The 20938-nt window shown below is 42.4% G+C and overlaps 1 protein-coding gene across 3 annotated transcripts in view; it reads right to left on the bottom strand.

Moving 5' to 3' along the window:
* Positions 1-20938, bottom strand: part of LOC134352854 (metastasis-associated protein MTA1-like) — a 181339-nt gene that overhangs the window by 83205 nt on the left and 77196 nt on the right. For all 3 annotated transcript variants that reach the window (XM_063060373.1, XM_063060371.1, XM_063060372.1), the window contains exon 3: positions 16114-16207. In XM_063060373.1, coding sequence (XP_062916443.1) covers positions 16114-16207 — 94 coding nt within the window. The remainder of the gene's footprint in view (positions 1-16113; positions 16208-20938) is intronic.

Below are 20938 nucleotides of genomic sequence, written 5' to 3'. Positions count from 1 at the left end.
CAGCAAACTCCTGCCTCTTCAAAACTATCTGCCCTTCCAACCATCTTTCTATCATCCATGAACTTGGTCACAAAGACATCAATTCCATCATTCAACAGTCACAACACCAACCCTCGCGGATCACCACTAGTCACTAGCAGCCAACCAGATCAGGCCCCCTTTATTCCAACTATTTTTCCTTCTTTTCTATCCATGCTAGTATGTTTCCTATAATACCATGGGCTCTTATCTTTTTTTTAAGCAGCCTCATGTGCAGCATCTTGTCAAAGTCCTTTTGAAAGTCCAAGTACACAACATCCACTAACTCTCCTTTTGTCTATTCCACCTCAAAGAATTCCAACAGATTTGTCAGGCAACGTTTCCCTTTAAGGAAACCATGCTGACTTTGCCCTATTTTACTTTGCGCCTCAAGTCCATTCTCCTCAAGAATGGACTCTAAAATCTTGCCAAGCACTAAAGTCAGGCTAACTGGCCTATAGTTTCCTGTTTTTGCCCCCCTCTTCTTAAAGGGTGGAATGATATGTAGCTCATGGAAACTTTATTCAAGGTTGCACAAATTATAAGCACTTGCTGATAAAATTCTCCTATGAGAATCACTTAAAGTGTGGATCTCCAAACTCCATACACTCTGGAAACAATGCATTTTAAAGGAGAGAAAACTGGAGGCAATACAAATTGGGTTTCACATGTGCAGAAGGCGGCTTCAAATGGATCAAGCTATTAAATGGATTTTGCTTGGACTTTGGAACCACATGGAACAAGCTGAAAGCAGTTATATTCAAGAGTGACAAAGCAATCCAGTGGCTAACCTGTGGTGTAGTAAGATTTGTACAGAAGTCTTACTGTCCCTTTTTTCAACTGGCATTTAGGAGTTTAGTGCTGCATGATGCGGCAGCATTGTGCTTAGCTCAACTCTATTACAGATCAGAGCATTTTGGAGCTGGTGGTAGACCTGAGGAGAGCTAAGGTACCGGCAACCCCTGTTTCCATCCAGGGGGACAGTGTGGACATGATGGAGGATTACAAATACCTGGGGATACGAATTGACAATAAACTGGACTGGTCAAAGAACACTGAAGCTGCCTACAAGAAGGATCAGAGCCATCTCAATTTCCTGAGGAGGCTGAGGTCCTTTAACATCTGCCGGACGATGCTGAGGATGTTCTATGAGTCTGTGGTGGCCAGTGCTATCATGTTTGCTGTTGTGTGCTGGGGCAGCAGGCTGAGGGTAGCAAACACCAACAGAATCAACAAACTCATTCGTAAGGACAGTGATGTTGTGGGATGGAACTGGACTCTGTCACAGTGGTGTCTGAAAAGAGGATGCTGTCCAAGTTGCATGCCATCTTGGACAATGTCTCCCATCCACTACACAATGGACTGGTTGGGCACAGGAGTACATTCAGCCAGAGACTCATTCCACCGAGATGCAACACAGAGCGTCATAGGAAGTCATTCCTGCCTGCGGCCATCAAACTTTACAACTCCTCCCTTGGAGGGTCAGACACTCTGAGCCAATAGGCTGGTCCTGGACTTATTTCCTGGCATAATCTACATATTACTATTTAACTATTATGGTTTTATTATTGCTATTTAATTATTTGTGGTGCAACTGTAACGAAAACCAATTTCCCCCGGGATCAATAAAGTATGACTATGACTATGACGACTATAATTCTGGCATTCTCCTGTAAGGAGTCTCTGTGCGTCCTCCTCGTGGAATGCATCAGTTTTTCCCGGGTGTTCCAGTTTCCCCCTACAGACCAAAGTACTGAGTAGGTTAACTGGTCATTGTAAACTGTACCGTGATTAGGTTAGGGTTAATTGGGGTTGTGGGGTTGTTGGGGTGGTGTTGTGGCTTGAAGGGTCTAAATTAAACACTGCATGTCAATAAATGTTCTATCAAAAATCAAGATAGTCCTGGCAAACTGGGTGGCAAATAGCCAAGTTTATTAATGATCACGTACTTTCTGCCTGGGTAATCAAAGGGAACTTCAATATGAACAACAGAATAAGCTTCTCTGTTCACTCAGAACAACAGCACCAGCTGCCCACGGAGCCTGCAGGCAGAACCAGGCAGATGGTACACACAATGAACAAGTGACCAGGAAGCTCCAAATCTCAATACCAAAACCAACTTTCATAGTGTACCTTAAGAAAAGGTTTTGCCAAAAACAGGTAGCAATGCTACAATATAATTTAAACTTACTGTCCCTGTTAAGCCCTGTAATTATGGTAAAACAATGCAATGTTTCTTCACCAAAGAAAAAAGCTAATGGCATCAGAAACTTAATAAATTACTTCTGCCACATTCCTTTGGTACCACCCCCACCTCCAACTCTGTAGAGATCTCACTCTGTACACGTATAATCATAATGTGCAAGATGTAACCTAAGAAGGGCAAAGTTGTGGCCTCACACACAGTTTTACTTCACCCTTTCAACTATTATTAAACTAACTGAACAATTAACCATTTCAATCCAGTCCAGTAACTATTCCACAAGTAGGGTGCTTCCAGACACAAGTTTTTGCCTCAACCTTATAAAGGATAGATACCTAAGTTATGCAAAGGGACCAAGATTCACTATTACTTTGCTGCTCTGCAGAGGCCAACCATAATGGTAGAAAGGATCTCAATTTAATGTCTGAGAGAGAAAACCTTTGGCAACCTGGATCATTCACAAGACTTTGTTGTGGAGCATAATCATTCCAACTCAGAAAGGAATGCTACCAAGTCATGAATGGGATTTTCCATTAGAACAGTGCCTGTTCAAAAAGGGCTTCGGTTCTACCAAAGTCACTCCACTCAGTACAACCTTGGTCCAAACATACACAAAAGAATTTGAACTCCAGAAGCAAAGCAACAACAACTGCCTTAGACATCAAGGGATATCAATATAAATATAGGGAGTTAGGTAGAAAGCTGAAAAGCAGGACCTCTAGGAACATCTGTACCACATGCCAGTGAGGGTACAAACAGGATGATTTGGCAGATGAATGTGTGGCTGAGGAACTGGTGCAGGGGGCAAGGTTTCAGATTTCTGGATCATTGGGACCTCTTCTGGCAAAGGTATGACCTACAACAAAAAGGATGACCCGAACCTGGGGGGGGGGGGGGGATGAAATCTTTGCGGACAGGTTTGCTAGAACTGTTGGGAAGGGTCTAAGCTAATTTGGCAGGGGAATGGGAAACAGAGTAATAGTGCCTTGGATGGGGCAGTTGGCACAAGTGGATGCACTGTGTACTGAGATTGACAGGAAGGACAGGCAGTTGATAGGGCAAAATTGCAGTCAGTAGGATGTCAAAGTAATAGGCGGTCAAAATTGAAAAGGATGATGAATACAGGATTGAATTCATGCAGTATACAAAATAAGGTAGAGGATCTTGTAGTGCAGTTAGAAACTGGCTGGAATGATGTGGGCTTCAGTGAGTTGTGGCTGAAGGAAGATCACATTTGGGAGATGAACACATTATTTCAAAAGGACAAGCAGGTAGGCAAAGGGCGTGGGGGCATCTTTTGGCATAATTGAAATCAAATCTTTAGAAAGAGGTGATATAGGATCAGAAGATGTAGAATCTTTGTGGGTAAAGTTAAAAAACTGCAAGGATAAAAAAAAATCCTGATGGGAATTTGTACAGGCCTCCAAACAGTATCCAGGATATGGGCTACAAATTACAATAGAAGAAATGCAAAAAAAGGGCAATGTTGCTTATGTTATGGCTCATTTCACTATACAGTTAGATAGGGAAAATCGGGTTAGTGCTGGATCCCAAGAGGGGGAGTTCGTAGAATACCTACAAGATGGCATTTTAGAGTTGCTCTTGGTTAAGCCCATGAAGGGAAAAGCAATTCTGGATTGGGTGTTGAGTAGTGATTTAATTAAGGAGTTGAAGATAAAGGAAACCTTACAAGACAGTATCTTAATATGATAGAATTTCCCGCCGCTGTCAGTAAGGAGTTTGTATGTTCTCCCCGTGACTGCATGGGTTTCCCTCCGGGTGCTCCAGTTTCCTCCCACAGCTCAAAGACATACCAATTGGTAGACTGATTTGTCATTGCAAATTGTCCCATGATTAGGCTGGGATTGCTGTGTGGTATAGCTCGAAGAGCTCGAAGGGCCAGAAGGGCCTGTTTCACACTACCTTAATAAATAAAAACAAATAAATTCACCCTGCAATTGAAGAAGTTAAAATCAGATGCTTCAGTATTACAGTGGAGTAAAGGGAATTACAAAGGCATAAGAGCGAAGATTGCCAAAATTGTTTGGAAGGGGACCCTAGCAGGGATAACGGCAGAACAGCAAAGGCTGGAGTTCTGGGTACAATTTGGAAGGCACAGGAAAAATACATCCCAAGTATGAAGAAGTACTCTAAAAGGAGGATGAAGCCACTGTGGCTGACAAGGGAAGTCAAAGAAAGCATAAAAGCAAAAAAGAGAGGGTATAATATAGCAAAAATTAGTGAGAAGGCAGAGGATTGAGAAGCTTTTAAAGACTAACAGAAGGCAACTAAAAAGCCATAAAGAGAGAAAAGTGAAATATGAAAGTTATCTAGCCAATAGTGTCAAACAGGATACCAAAAGTTTTTTCAGATCTATCAAGAGGAAAGGAGAGGTGAGAGTAGATGACCGGAGTTAAGATGGTGCCAAGTGGCTGTCTCTTTGAACTCATCTGGGGAAACAGCTTAAATTCCTCTCTTTAATGTCATTTCTTTTTTCATTTCAAGGTGGCTGGGGTTTTATCAAGGTCCTGATCTACAGTGGCATTCAAACTAATTTTTTTTTACTGCAGGTGAGTTCCTACTCCTGAAGCTCGCCAGCCGGCCATTTGCTGACATTCTCCAGGCATGGGTTGGAAGATGACGTCTGCAATTCCAGGACGGTACTGCCGACTGAGGTGTAGTGGGAGAAGGAACATCAGGATTTCACTGTGGCAGTTGTACAGATGGAGGTCTCTGTAACTGAGCAATCGTACTCTGTCCGCGCACCCCCCCCCGCCCTGTCTCTCGATGGTGGGGAGAGTTTGCTGCCAATTCTCAGGTTGGAGAATCTCGGAATAAAAACGAAGCGACAGACTGTAATACCGTAACAGCGACTGTGAAATGGGTGACATTTTTCTCTTGTTAGTGAGAGAGAACTTGTATGTCAAACTGTCAGGTAAACATTAGTTTTTGTTGACTGCAGATCATGGTCTGTCTTTGGGTGCTTTGCTATTGCTTAGTAGGTGGTGGGTGCTGATGATTTTTGCTGAAATGGGTGAAGAGGTGAGTGGGGAGAGGGAGCCTTGGGGTTCTAATGTTTTTCTGTTCATTTTTTGGGGTTCTTCTATTCTTCATGGACATCTGCGATGACTAAGTATTTCAGGTTGTATACTGTATACATTCTCTGATAACAAACAGAACCATTTGACCATTTGTTGAACAGCTGGAAAATGATGCTGGAAATGTTGTAGTGGGGGACAAGGAAATGGAGGACGTACTAAATAAGTATTTTTGCATCAGTGTTCTCTGTGTAAGACACTAACAATACACTGGAAGTTCAAGAGTGTCAGGGGGCAGAAGTAAATGCAATTGCTATTACTAGGGGAGTAAGGTGCTTAGGAAGCTGAAAGATCTGAAGTCACCTAGACCAGATGAACTAAGCCCCAGGGTTCTGAAAGAGGGAGCTGAAGACATTGTTGCAGCACTAAGTAAAGATCGCTAGATCTGGCATGGTTCTGCAGGACAGGAAAATTGCAAATGTCACTCCACACTTAAGAAGGGAGAGTGAGAGAGAGAAGAAAAGGAAATGATAGGCCAGTTAGCCTGACTTCAGTGGTTGGAAAGATGTGAAGAGTCTACTATTAAGGATGAGGTTTTAGGGTACTTGGAGGCACATGACAAAATAGGCCAAAGTCAGCATGTGAAAGGAAAATCTTGCCTGACAAATCTTTTGGAATTCTTTGAGAAAATAACAAATGGAATAGACAAAGGAGTGAGCAGATATTGTTCAAATAGATTTTCAGAAGGTCTTTGACAAGGTGCCACGCATGAGGCTGCTGAGCAAGATAGAGCCCATGGTATTATAGGAAAGATATAAGCATGGGTAGAAGTCAGGTTGACTAGCAGAGGGCCAAATGTGGGAGGCCGTTTCTGGTTGGCTGCTGGTGGGCTAGTAGAGTTCCGCAGGGGTCGGTGTTGGAACTACTTCTTTTCACATTACACATCAATGATTTGGATGGAAGAATTGATTGCTTTGTGGCCAAGTTTGCAGACAATACAAAGATAGGTAGAGGAGCCAATAGCTTTGAGGAAGCGGGGTGTCCACAGATTGGGAGAACAGGCAAAGAAGGGGCAGATGGAATATAGCATAGGGTTGTATGGTCATGCACTTTGGTAGAAGGAATGAAAGCACAGACTAATTTCTAATGGGGAGAAAATTCAAAAATCAGAGGTGCAAAGGGACTTGGGATTCCTCGTGCAGGATTCCCTAAAAGTTAAATTGTAGGTCGAGTCAATGGTAAGGAAGGGAAATGCCATATTAGCTTTCATTTCATGAAGACTAGAATATAAAAGCATGTATGTAATCCCACAGCAAGCAACTTAGCTCCAAGCGTCTGAAAGCCAGTCCACCACCTACATGGCTCAAGATGATGAAACACTGATCTGGATGACTGCAGTTTCAACATTCAAGCTGCTCAACACCATACACAACATAGTAGCCTGCTAGACATGTGACCCATCCACAACAATTAATACACCCCACAACCAACAGGGAAGCAGCAGCTTGCCTTACTTACAGAATGCAACCAGCAACTCACCAAGTATACTGATTAGTATCTTCAAAACCCACGACCTCTACCAGCATAAAGAACAAGGCAGTAACAGCGTTGGAATAGATCCACCACCTGGAAGTTGTCCTCAAAGCCACAAATCGTCCTGACTTGGAAGTATATTGTCAGTTCTTCATCACTGGGTCAAAACCATGGAACTCTCCCGAAAAGCACTGTGAGGACCCACATCACAAGGACTGCAGTGGTACAAGAGGTCAGTTCACCAGCATTTTCTCAAGGCAACTAGGGATGGACAATTAAATGCTGGTTCAGCCTGCAAAGCCCACAGTTCTTAAAATGAATGTTAAAATACATATATATTTGTATTGATTTCCTTATTACACAACTTTATAAATCAGGCAGTAGCTTTTTGACCTACTTTGTCTACCGTCAAACAAAACTTATGATGACCCTCCAAATGAAATAAAAATATCTTCAACAAACCCTTTGTGCAATCCAAGAATTAAGTGGGGGGGGGGAGGGGGGGAGACATCCAAGTTGCATTTCAGCGACAGGTTTGATGCAGTTATGGCAAAAGTGCAGTACTGGTTGAAAAAATAACGAAGAATTGCGCATAAAAATTGACAAGAGCAGAAAACTGCAGTAATCGTAAATCTATCCAATAAATCAAAATAAGCAATCACACTTTGAGAGGGCAGGGTTAGGTAGCTCCAACATGAAATGACTAAACCTGCTGTACAAAGTGCAAGACAACAAGAAGCAAAGAATATTCAAATTAAGAAAATCTGGGTTACAGATGGTTAAATCCAAGCCAGCTATCAAGGTAGTGTGAGATGTTGAAGAATTTCCTCAGAAAGAAGCCTGAAGACACAACGAATACTTTAATCTACACAAAAGATAAAAGACAATACAAACTGCAAGATATGTAAACCTAAACAACAGGAATTCTGCAGATGCTGGAAATTCAAGCAACATACATTAAAGTTGCTGGTGAACGCAGCAGGCCAAGCAGCATCTATAGGAAGAGGTGCAGTCGACTTAGTCCTGACGAAGGGTCTCGGCCTGAAACGTCAACTGCACCTCTTCCTATAGATGCACTTGGCCTGCTGCGTTCACCAGCAACTTTAATGTATGTTGGTTGATATGTAAACCTGCTGCTTTGTGGCCCAAAGGCAGACCCACCACACCCCACCCCATTTCCATTTCTCAATGTTCAGCAACATCGCCTGTAATAGCTGCACGCAAAAGGAAACAAACACTTTAACAACTATTTTCAACCATTTCATTCCCTTGCATCTCTCCGAAGTCTGCTGCAGTTTGTTATGTAAATATGCACAGACAGCAATTAGCTTTATTTTTACATACATCAAAATGAGCTGTTTGTGTCAAATTATATCAGCAAGGATTGAGATGGGCAGCCCACATGTGTCATCACGCTTCCGTGTGCCAAAAGAGCATGCCCACAACTCACTAATCCTAACTACATGTTTTTTGGAACGTGGGAGGAAACTGGAGCACCCAGAGGAAACCCACACAGTCACGGAGAGAATGTACAACTCCATGCAGACTGCAACACAAATCGAAAGCAGATCTTACAGCTGGAAGCATAAAGCAGTTGTGCTAATCGCTACACTGCTGTGCCGCCAGCTACTGTGGAACGAGTTAAGACATGCAGTGACATTAGTGACACCTGTAGCTCCCGCTGAAGCCTGATCACTAATTGATCCTTAACCCTTGTAAGGCTATAGCTGTCCACCACTCTTTCAAAAGAGAACACAGAACATCAATTCTTCAACAGTAAAGTTTCAAAGAGAAATTATACAAGTGTTTTAAGAACAAAAGAAATAGGAGTAGGCCATTTAGCCTCTCAAGCCTGCTCCAGCATTCAATAAGATCACAGCTGATCATTTAACTACCTTATCCCATGATCCCTTTTAAATCCAGATATGTACCGATCTAGGTTTTGAATACAATCAACAGCAAAGTTTCCCTAGGCCGCTGGTATACAGAACTCTAAAGATCCACCACCCTTTGAGTTTTGAAATTTCAGAACTAAATGAGCTTTAAAATATTGTGAAGGTCTCTTTCTAGGCTCATAGAAAAACTAGAAAACCTACAGCACGATATGGGCCCTTCGGCCCATGATACTATGCCGAACACATACTTACTTTCGAAATTACCTAGGGTTACCCATAGCCCTCTATTTTTCTAAGCTCCATGTACCCATCCAGGAGTCTCTTAAAAGACTCTATTGTATCCGTCTCCACCACTGTCACCGGCAGCCCATTCCACGCACTCACGACAATCTACATAAAAAACTTGCCCCTGACATCTTCTCTGTACCTACTTCCAAGGACCTTAAAACTGTGCCCTCTCTTGTTAGCCATTTCAGCCCTGGGAAAAAGCCTCCAACTATCACACGATCAATGCCTCTCATCATCTTCTACACCTCTATCAGGTCACCTCTCATCCTCTGTTGCTCCAAGGAAAAAAGGCCAAGTTCAGTCAAGCTATTCTCATAGGGCATGGTTCACTCATCCTATTCTCATAGGGCATGCTCCCCAATCCAGGCAACATCCTCGTAAATCTCCTCTGAACTCTTTCTATAGTTTCCACATCCTTCTTGTAGTGAGGTGACCAGAACTGAGCACAGTAATCCAAGTGGGGTCTGACCAGGGTCCTATACAGTTGCAACATTACTTCTTGGCTCTTAAACTCAATCCCATGATTGATGAAAGCCAATGCACCATATGCCTTCTTAACCACAGAGTCAACCTGTGCAGCAGCTTTGAGTGTCCTAAGGACTCTGACCCCAAGATCCCTCTGATCCTCCACACTAAGAGTCTTACCATTAATACTATATTCTGCCATCATACTTGACCTACCAAAATGAACCACCTCACACTTACCTGGGTTTGAACTCCATCTACCACTTCTCAGCGAGTTTTGCATCTTATTGATGTCCTGCTGTAACCTTTGACAGCCCTCCACACTACCTACAACACCCCCAACCTTTGTGTCATCAGCAGATTTACTAACCCATCCCTCCACTTCCTCATCCACGTCATTTATAAAAATCACGAAGAGAAGGGGTCCCAGAAAAGATCCCTGAGGCACACCACTGGTACAGAATATGACCTCCGTACAGAATATGACCCGTCTACAACCACTCTTTGCCTTCTGTGGGCAAGCCAATTCTGGATGCACAAAGCAATGTCCCTTTGGATCCCATGCCTCCTTACTTTCTCAATAAGCCTTGCATGGGGTACCTTGTTAAATGCCTTGCTGAAATCCATATACACTACATACTCTACCATATACTCTACCTTCATCAATGCGTTTAGTCATATCCTCAAAAAATTCAATCAGACTCGTAAGGCATGACCTGTCTTTCACAATGCCATGCTGACGATTCCTAATCATATTATGCCTCTCCAAATGTTCATAAATCCTGCCTCTCAGGATCTTCTCCATCAACTTACCAACCACTGAAGTAAGACTCATTGATCTATAATTTCCTGGGCTATCTCTACTCCCTTTCTTGAACAAGGGAACAACATCTGCATCCCTCCAGTCCTTCGGAACCTCGCCTGTCCCCATTGATGATGCAAAGATAATCGCCATAGGATCAGAAATCTCCTCTGTCGCCTCCCACAGTAGCCTAGGGTATATCTCGTCCGGTCCGGTGACTTATCCAACTTGATGCTTTCCAAAAGCTCCAGCACATCCTCTTTCTTAGTGTCTATATGCTCAAGCTTTTCAGTCTGCTATAAGTCATCCCTACGATCACCAAGGCCCTTTTCCGTAGTGAATACTGAAACAAAGTATTCATTAAGTACCTCCACTAACTCCTCTGGTTCCATACACACTTTTCCACTGTCACACATGATTGGTCCCATTCTCTCACGTCTTATTCTCGGGCTCTTCACATACTTGTAGAATGCCTTGGGGTTTTCCTTAATCCTGCTCACCAAGGCCTTCTCATGGTCCCTTCTGATTCTCCTAAATTCATTCTTAAGCTCCTTCCTGCCCTATAATTTTCTAGATCTCTATCATTAACTAGTTTTTTGAATCTTTCCCTAAGCTTTCCTTTTCTTCTTGACTAGATTTTCAACAGCCTTTGTACACTACAGTTCCTGTACCCTACCATCCTTTCCATCTCATTGAAACGTACCTATGCAGAACATCACGCAAATATCCCCTGAACATTTGCCATATTTCTGCCATATCTTTACCCGAGAACATCTGTTGATACTTCCAAGTTCCTGCCTGATAGCCTCATATTTCCCCTTACTCCAATTAAACGCTTTCCTAACTTGTCTGTTTCTATCCCTCTCCAATGCTATGGTAAAGGAGATAGAATTGTGATCACTATCTCCAAAATGCTCTCCCACTGAGAGACCTGACAACCAACCAGATTCATTTCCCAATACCAGATCAAGTACAGCCTCTCCTCTTGTAGGCTTATCTACATATTATGTCAGGAAACTTTCCTGAACACACCTAACAAACCCCACCCCATCTAAACCCCTTCCTCTCGGAAGATGTCAATCAATATTTGGGAAATTAAAATCTCCCACCACCACGACCCTGTTATTATTATACCTTTCCAGAATCTGTCTCCCTATCTGCTTCTTGATGTCCCTGTTACTATTGGGGGGTCTGTAAGACACTCAGTAGAGTTATTGACCCCTTCCTGTTCTTAATTTCCACTCACAGAGACTCAGTAGACAATTCCTCCATGACTTCCTCCTTTTCTGCAGCCATGACACTATCTCTGACCAACAGTGCCATGCCCCCACCTCTTTTGCCTCCCTCCCTATCTTTTCTGAAACATCCAAAGCCTGGCACACGAAGTAAGTATTCGGGCCTCTGAGCCATCCAAATCCCTGTAATGGCCACAACATCATAGCTCCAAGTACTGATCCATGCTCTAAGCTCATGATGCTACTTGCATTGAAATAGACACATCTCAAACCATCAGTCTGTGTGCATCCCTCTTCTAACACCTGCCTATTCTCCCTCTCGCACTGCTTGCAAACTTTCTCTAATTGTGAGCCAACCACCCCTTCCTCCGTCTCTTCAGTTTGGTTCCCATTCCCCCAGCAATTCTAGTTTAAACTCTCCCTGATAGCCTTAGCACACCTCCCTGCCAGGATATTGGTCCCCCTCGGAATGAAGTGCAACCCATCCTTTTTGTACAGGCCACGCTTGTCCCAAAAGAGGTCCACATGATACAGAAATCTGAATCCCTGCCCCTTGCTCCAATCCCTCAGCCACGCATTTATCCTCCACCTTACTCTATTCCTATACTCACTGCCTCATGGCACAGGCAGTAATCCTGAGATTACTACCTTTAAGGTCCTGCTTTCAACTTCCTTTCTAACTCCCTGTAGTCTGTTTTCAGAACCTCCTCCCTTTTCCTACCTGTATCGTTGGTACCAGTATGTACCATGACCTCTGGCTGTTCACCTTCCCACTTCAGGATATCATGGATGCGATCAGAAACATCCTGGACCCTGGCACCTGGGAGGCTAACTACCATCTGTGTTTCTTTCCTGCATCCACAGAATAACCTGCTTTATCCTTAACTATAAGAGTCCCCTAGCACTGCTGCCATCCTCTTCCTTGCCCTACCCTTCTGAGCCACAGGGTCAGACTCTGTGCCAGAGGCCACTGTTGCTTCCCCCAGGTAGGCCGCCTCCCCCAACAGTACTCAAACAGGAGTACTTATTGTTAAGGGGGCCAGTCACTGGGGCACTCTCAAGTATCTGACTCTTGCTCTTCCCTCGCCTGACTGCCATCCACTTATCTGTCTCCCAAGGCCCCAGTGTGACTACTTGCCTATAGCTCCTCTCTATCATCTCCTCACTTTCCCTGACCAGACAAAGGTCATTGAACTGCAGCTCCAGATCCTTAACACTGTCCCTAAGGAGCTGCAGTTCGATGCACCTGGCACAGATGTGGCCGTTCGGGAAGCTGGGAGTCTCACGGACTTCCCACATCTGACACCCAGTACAGAACACCGGCCTCACAGACATACTTCCTATTCCTCGCAACTAGCTTACCTCACCTTGAACTGTTATCGCTCAAACCCTATTGAACCAAAGCCCTCCTACTCTGTGTCCCACTCTATAAAGTTTTCTTCTTTTATATCCTTCCCGCCGGTCTAATTTGCTGACGTCCATGCGCTTGCGCAGTCATGCCTTGATTGAACCGCTGAGGAAAAAACTGTCTTCTTTTAAATGTACTCCATAGAGCCATGGAAAATTGCGCAGACGGGACTAAATAATCTTAACAAGTACCCATATCTTTATCGCTTGGAAAGTACACACCATATTGGACACTTTGAGGTAGAGATTTCCACGAATTCACAACATTCTGACTGAAGAAAGGTTTGTTCATCTCACAAGATGAGCTCTTTAAAAACCTCTCTACAACACTCTAGCTGTGATCTCCCTTAAGAAGTCGCTCCTATTTCCTGAGGAGACTGAGGCCCTTTGGAGTATACAGGCCTGTCTTTCACGTGTTCGACCAGTCTGTTGTCGCCAGTACAATCTTCTATGCAGTGGTGTGCTTGGGCAAAGGCATCAACACGGGTGATACCAACAGGCTTAATAAACTGATTAGAAAGGCTGGCTCTGTTATAGGAGTCAAAACTGGACATGCTGGAGGCTGTGGTAGAACAAAGGACCCTATGGAAAATCCTGGCAATTCTGGACAATGTTTCTCATCCTTTGCATGCCACCTTGGCTGGACAGAGGAGCACATTTCACATTTAGTAACAGACTAAGACAACTGCGCTGCTCCAAAGAGTGCTTTATGAGGTCATTCTTATCCTCGGCCATTGGGTTCTATAACGAGTCAACCTAAAGCCAGGGAAGTGATGACCCCCGCGCCCCCGCCCCCACCCCCCCCGCCCCCGTTGGACCGTTTGTGGTAACTTTTTTTTATAAACACTTTCTACTTCTCTTCTAATATTTATATCTGTGCACTTGTAATACTACTGTGACACTGTAATTTCTTTTGGAAACAAAAGTATCTATCTATAACTGTAGAAGACATTTTTTCTCACTTACTGAAATCCCCTTGAAATAAGCCACTTGTCTTCCTAAGTGCTTCCTGCATCTGCATGGCAGCTTTCAATGATATGGGTAAAAGTACCTATGAGCTCCCGTGCTCCATACTATTAACCACACGACTAGCATTACGTTTTCAAGATGTAGAATTTATAGTTTTGCAGAGATTCTTCTGGCTGGGAATTCCAAGCTTAGGTGGCAAGCTTTTCTGGAGAGAAGTTAGAAAACACTTCACAAAGAGCGGTTTGTGCAAAACCGGATGCCATTTAGTTTCATTCTCATACAGCCTTTTTTCCCCTCACCCCAAGTATTTTTCCAATTTCTCTTTTAAAGGCTACTTTTGAATCTGTATTCACCACTACTGATCAGAATTTCATAAATCTTAATCAGTCAGTGGCTCTCTAACTTCATTGGCCATTCAAAGGTTTCTTCTGGTCATCTACCCAATTTCATTATTGTCCTTTATTAAAAGCAATAACAGTTCAGTTCTGAAACGATATGAAAGACACACATCTTATATTGACAGATTTTTGTTGAGCCTACCTTAAGTATTGGAGCCCAGCTTATATAGCAACTACCTTAATGATTTGAATAGACTTGACAAACTAGATGATCTTTATCAGCTCCCATATTTCCCTGTCCCTTGAAAATTAGATGTTGTATTTGATGTACGTTGCTTTCACCTTGGCACTTTAGTTAGCATGACTTCAAGAATCAAACAACTCCCAATTTGCACATTCACACAATGAACAATGGTCATTCAGGTCTCTGCCACCAAAGAACCATATTTAGTAACAGACAACACTTTTAGGAGAAAAACAGAGGAAGATGAGAAATCACGTTTTTCTGGTGAATGAAAGCCTCATTTACAAAGTGCAGTACCGAAAAGTGTCAAACTGCTAAAGTTAACAGAACAACTAATTTAAATGACATTGGGGAAGAACTAAAAAGCATTACTATATATCTAAAAAGTATAACAACTTATTGGTTATGAAAAGAGACATGACTGGTGCTGGGTGCGTGGAGGGGGTGCTTATATCCAGTATATCACAATTTCATGTATCAGCAGGAAATCATGTCCAATACTTTTGATGCCATGATCAACCAAATGCTCAACTTAAAATTCTGTCCTGCCACTACTTTGGGGAGCACAGTGATGTTCACGACGTACAATTGTTACACATCTCTAAGGTCCCAATCTTGATCCTGACTGCTGTTGTTTGCTCAGACTTTGCACATTTCCCCATGACCACCTGGGTTGGCTTTGAGTTCCCTGACATCTGCTCACATCCCATATTGTAGGCAAAGGGACATGACCCTACAATTGAAGCAATAAAGAGAGCGGGGGGGGGGGCAGTCTGAAGATAGGTTTCAGGGAAATAATTTATGCAACAAGATCATTGAATTGCTCTGACCACCTTCAGTGCCATCAGCAAAACATGAAAACAGCTATATCATTCTTTTTGTGAATGTTAGTGTTCAAGGCCTTCATTTAATGATATTACTATCATCCAAGTAATTAAGTATCCCGTGCAGACTGAGGGAATACTATCAACCTTCATATGAGAAATTAAATAATGGCCCTTCACAGTAAAGATACCAATGGACTATTGAGACATACCTTGTGTTCCAATTTTATCTCTGAACTGCAGGGTCATGAATGCCAAAGGGCACCAGGGAAAGTCAGAACAGAGTGGGTGAAGGAGATAGTTACTGCATGTTTAATTTGCAAAGCATATCAATTACATTATTGAACATGGTTGATCTTAAGGCTAAACATTCATTTCAGAGCAAAATATTCCATACTACAATGCAAACTGAAAAAAAATTACTTCATCCAGTGCATGTAGGATGCTTTTACTCTTCTAGCATCCTCTGTCCACTGTTCAGTTCAAATGCCTTTACCATTCTTTCTCAAGAACACTAATTTACTACTTTTCACTCAATATACTCCGAATGTTGAGTGGATATTCATCACATGGAATCATCTTCCATTTCCATATGCATCACAATAGCAACTTCACAACTTAAAAAAAAAACAGCCATTTTATAATGCTAACATTTAGAAATGTCTAGTTAAAATCCTTATCTCATTCTCTAGTTTTTCAGATACCTGGTCATCCCCAACAAACACAAAACATTTCAGTTCTATGCATTTATATTAGTTATTGGTTCATATGCAAATGTAGGTCCAAAAACAGAACAAATTGATTTGCATAAAAGCAGACTGCAATAAAGATCCAAAGCAGCAAGGAAAACTTACTTGCATGTTTGTCTGCCAGTCCGATAAGGGTGCTTGGTATATCTCGTCTTCTGTAAAAGCAAACCACTTTTGCTTCAACATTGCCATTTGCAGTCTGCAATAGGTGAGAAAAAGATCACCGTTAATTAGAACAATCCAAAACCGATAGAAAGCAAGATGACAAAGTATTTATCAACGGGACTGGCTGCATGGAGATACTTTATTGTCGCCAAATAATTGATACTAGAACGTACAATCATCACAACGATATATGATATTTGATGGGATGTAGGAATAAGACCATAAGGCAGAGGAGCATAATTAGTCCATTCAACCCATCGAGTCTGCTCCGCCATTCCATCATGGCTGATCCCAGAGCCCACTCAACCCCATATACACCTGCCCTCTCGCCATAACCTTTGATGCCCTAACCGATCAGGAAACTATCAACTTCCACCTTAAATATACCCATGAACTTGGCCTCCACCGCAGTTGGTGGCAGAGCTTTCCAGATTCACTACTGACTAAACAAAAACTCCTCCTTACCTGTTCTAAAACAAATATTTCACACAAAGTTTAAATAAACATCTACCCTTTAATTTTACCCTGTGTTTGAAAGGCTCTATAGCAGTCTGTGTGCTAAAGGTGGAATAGGTCTGAATACCAATTCATCAAGTCATTATCACTCATGAGATCCATTTTCTTCAGCATTTCCAACTCTGAAGTAGAGTTTGAGAACACAAGACAGTATGAGTCAAGTACAGTGCCTATAAAAAGTATTCACCCCTCTTGAAAGTTTTCATATTTTATTGTTTTAAAACATCGAATCACAGAGGATTAACTTGGGTTTTCTGACACTGATCAACAGAAAAAGAGCCTTTCATATCAAAGTGAAAACAGATCTCTACTAAGTGATCTAAATTAATTACAGATATAAAACACAAAATAGTAATGACATTGGGGACTGCATAAGTATTCAACCCCTTCAAGTCAGTACAGGTGTCCCCCGCTTTTCGAACGTTCGCTTTACGAAACCTCACTGTTACAAAAGACCTACAGTAGTTACCTGTTTTCGCTAACAGAAGGCGCTTTCACTTTTACGAAAAAAGGCAGCGCCGAAAAAAACAGCGCAGCGAGCAGCTGCTCCTCCTCCAGATTCGAAACGGCATTCTAGCTGGTATTGCTTAAACACGTGCCTGTGAGCAGCCATTAGCAAGATGAGTTCTAAGGTACCGGAAAAGCCTGAAAGAACTCGTATGGGTGTTACACTTAGCGTAAAACTAAACATAATTAAGCGTTTCAATTGTGGTGAACAAAGTAAGGACAAAGTGAGTTTGGCTGTGGAAGCTGACGAAGATGGTGTTGAAGAGGTTTTGGCATCCCATGACCAAGAACTGATAGATGAAGAGCTGATGCAATTGGAAGAGGAAAGGATAACGATCAAAACCGAATGCAGTAGCGAATGGACCGAAAGTGAAGTCATCCAGGAACTGAACGTGAAACAACTGCGTGAGATTTTCGCTGCAGTGATAAGTACGACTTAATGTACGACGTGATGATTTGGTGTATCATATTAAAGTACAACTTCAATTTTGAAAGGGTACATCGGTTTAGGGCATATTTGCAGGATGGTTTGAGTGCTTACAAAGAACTGTATGATCTAAAAATGCGTGAGGCTAAGCAGTCAAGCAAGCCTTCCACATCAACCACAGCAGACGACGAACCTCAACCTTCGACATCAAGGCAGGCAGACATAGAAGAAGATGACCTGCCTGCCCTGATGGAAACAGACATCGAGATGACACCCCAGTGTCCCACCACCCCAACCCCCGGGCAGTGAACCGATACCGATCCGCGAAGAAAGCAGCAGTAGCCGGGATGCACCCAGCACATCTTTAAGAAAAAAAGACGAAATAAACAAGCTAATTAATTAGGTGCCGCCCGGCACGCAAATGTCAGCCCAGATCAGAGGCGATTGCCACTATCGGTTCGCTGCCCGGAGGGTGGGGGCCACTGCACCACCCCAACCTCTGATGACTCAGCCTAAAACACCATCATCAGTGTGCTCAGCACTGTCCCAATTCCCGTTTACACTGTACATACATTATTTCTACTTTATATCAGCTGTGTATTTTTACATGTTATTTGGTATGATTTGGCAGCTTCATAGCTTAAAAGTTACTGGAGAGCACTTGCGTTGCGTTTCTGCCGAGAGCGCTTGTGTGAGATTTTCGCTACGGAGAACAGTGCGGTAATGACTGTGGAAAAGTATTTCTACTTTATATAGGCTGCGTATTCATCATATCATTCCTGCTTTTACTATATGTTACTGTTATTTTAGGTTTTGTGTTATTTGGCATGATTTGGTAGGTTATTTTTGGGTCTGTGAACGCTCACAGATTTTTCCCATATAAATTAATGGTAATTGCTTCTTCGCTTTACGACATTCCAGCTTACGAACTGTTTCATAGGAACACTCTACCTTCAGATGGTGGGGGAAACCTGTATTTAGTAGATGCACCTTTGGCAGCAATTACACTCTTGAGCCTGTGTGGATAGGTCTCTATTAGCTTTGCACATCTGGACACTGCAATTTTTCCCCATTCTTTACAAAACCTCTCAAGCTTTGTCAGATTGCACAGGATTGTGAGTGAACAGCCCTTTTCAAGTCCAGTCATAAATTCTCAGTTGGATTGAGGTCTGGACTCTGACTTGGCCTCTCCAGGACATTACCTTTGTTGTTTTTAAGCCATTCCTGTGAAGCTTTGGCTTTTATGCTTGGGGTCATTGTCTTGCTGGAAAATAAATTTTCTCCCAAGTCGCAGTTATCTTGCAGTCTGTATCAGGTTTTCCTCCAGGATCTCCCTGTATTCTGCTGCATTCATTTTACTCTCTACCTTCACAAGCCTTCCAGGGTCTGCTGCATGAAGCATCCCCACAGCATGTTGCACCCACCACCATGGATGGCAGGGATGGTGTGTTTTTGATTATGTGCATAGCATTTAGTCTATTGGCCAAAATGCTCGATTTTGGTTTCATCAGACCATAGAACCTTCTTCCAGCTGACTTCAGAGCCTCTCACATGCTTCTGGCAAACTCAAGCTGAGATTTCATGTGAGTTGTTTTTCCCAACAGTAGCTTTCACTTTGCCACTCTCCCATAAAACTCCAATTAGTGAAGCACCTGGGCAACAGTTGTTGTATATGCATTCTCTCGCATCTCAGCCACTGAAGTTTGTAACTCCTCCAGAACTGCCTCCTTCGTGCACAGCCACTCTGTCTTTTGAACACAGCTGTTCTAGGTAGATTTACAGCTGTGCCATATTCTTTCCATTTCTTGATGATTGACTTAATTGTACTACAAAGGATATTCAGTGCCTTGGAAATTTTCTGTATCCATCTCCTGACTTGTGCTTTTCAATAACCTTTTTGCGGAGTTGCTTGGAGTGTTCTTTTGTCTTCATGGTGTAGATTTTGCCAGGGTACTGATACATAAGCAGCCGGACCTTCCAGGTACAGGGTGTATTCTTAATACGGTCCATTGAAACACCTTGACTGCACACAGGTCTCCAGAAACAGATCTCCATTTAACTAATTATATGACTTCTAAAACCAGCTGACTGCACCCATGATGATTTGGTGTATCGTATTAAAGGGGGAGGGGTTAATACCTATGTAATCAATTATTTTATGTTTTATATTTGTACTAATTTACATCACTTTGTAGAGATCTGTTTTCACTTTGACACAAAAGAGTCTTTTTTTGTTGGTCAATGTAAAGAAACAAAATAAATCCACTGTGATTCAATGTTGGGGGTGAATACTTTTACAGGCACTGTATACAAGTCCACACAGATATTGTTGTGAATATTACAACATTTTCCAAATATCCTGATATTTCCTATTCTTCACATAGCTTTACCCAACAACCATGGATCTCGGGATGCGCTCTAGCAACAAAAATTTTGGATTTCTACATCAAATCATATTACATGATAGTTCCAATTCCTCACCAGGGAAAATTATCAGTTTGATGTTCAAAGAAGAAATAATGACTCAACTGACCTCTTTCACGTCTGCAAAACTGAACTTGTAGTCAGCTTCAACAACTCCTCCATTAACACTACTCTTTTCATTAATAATAGGTACTATACCATTTATTAAATCCAATTATCCTCAACCCCATTTTCTCATTGTTTCTACAACACAAGTTATGTTCAGTGCTGCTTTCCAATTCTCATTTGATGACTTCCATTAATTTTACACATTAATCTATCCTTCAAGTCCACATTGTTAATCTGATCCTCAACACTGGCGATTCTGCAGGTGTCTGTTCTCAATGAAACTCCCAGCTCTGCTACTGCACAATCTCTCAGTCCCCAATTGATCATGTTGTCAAGATTTCTCATTTAATATCTAGTTTTCTAAGTAGACAGAGCAAGAAGCCAAGCTAGCAAGTAGGTAGGATGTGCATTCACATAATGAATGCACATCTTACCTTGGAATACCCAGTGCTTCACAAGGAACTACTTTTTTTTTTGGATTTTACCATTTTATTATCAAATAACACATGCACAATGATAAAAGGGATTGTGGATCATTTCACTTCTTCAGTCTAGCAGTATTGGTCTTGTGCAGCTTTTTTCGCTTTAACCATTTCAACAAGTTCCTTGTATCTCTTCATGCAATCTTTCTTGGTTCTTCCTGGAACAGTAGCTGCTATTTTCTCTCATCGTTCAGGTGTGTTAACTGGATATGTCTTTAGTGCCTGTTCCAAAACTTTCTGTTCTTCTGCTGTCCAAAGATTAATTTCACAACCAGGCACCTCAAATCTTTCTGAAGGAATT

The sequence above is a fragment of the Mobula hypostoma genome, chromosome 10 (assembly GCF_963921235.1).
Source record: "Mobula hypostoma chromosome 10, sMobHyp1.1, whole genome shotgun sequence".
In the NCBI taxonomy this organism is placed as follows: domain Eukaryota; kingdom Metazoa; phylum Chordata; class Chondrichthyes; order Myliobatiformes; family Myliobatidae; genus Mobula; species Mobula hypostoma.
The sequence above is the reverse complement of the archived record's forward strand: the minus strand, read 5'-3'. Positions and strand labels throughout refer to the sequence as shown.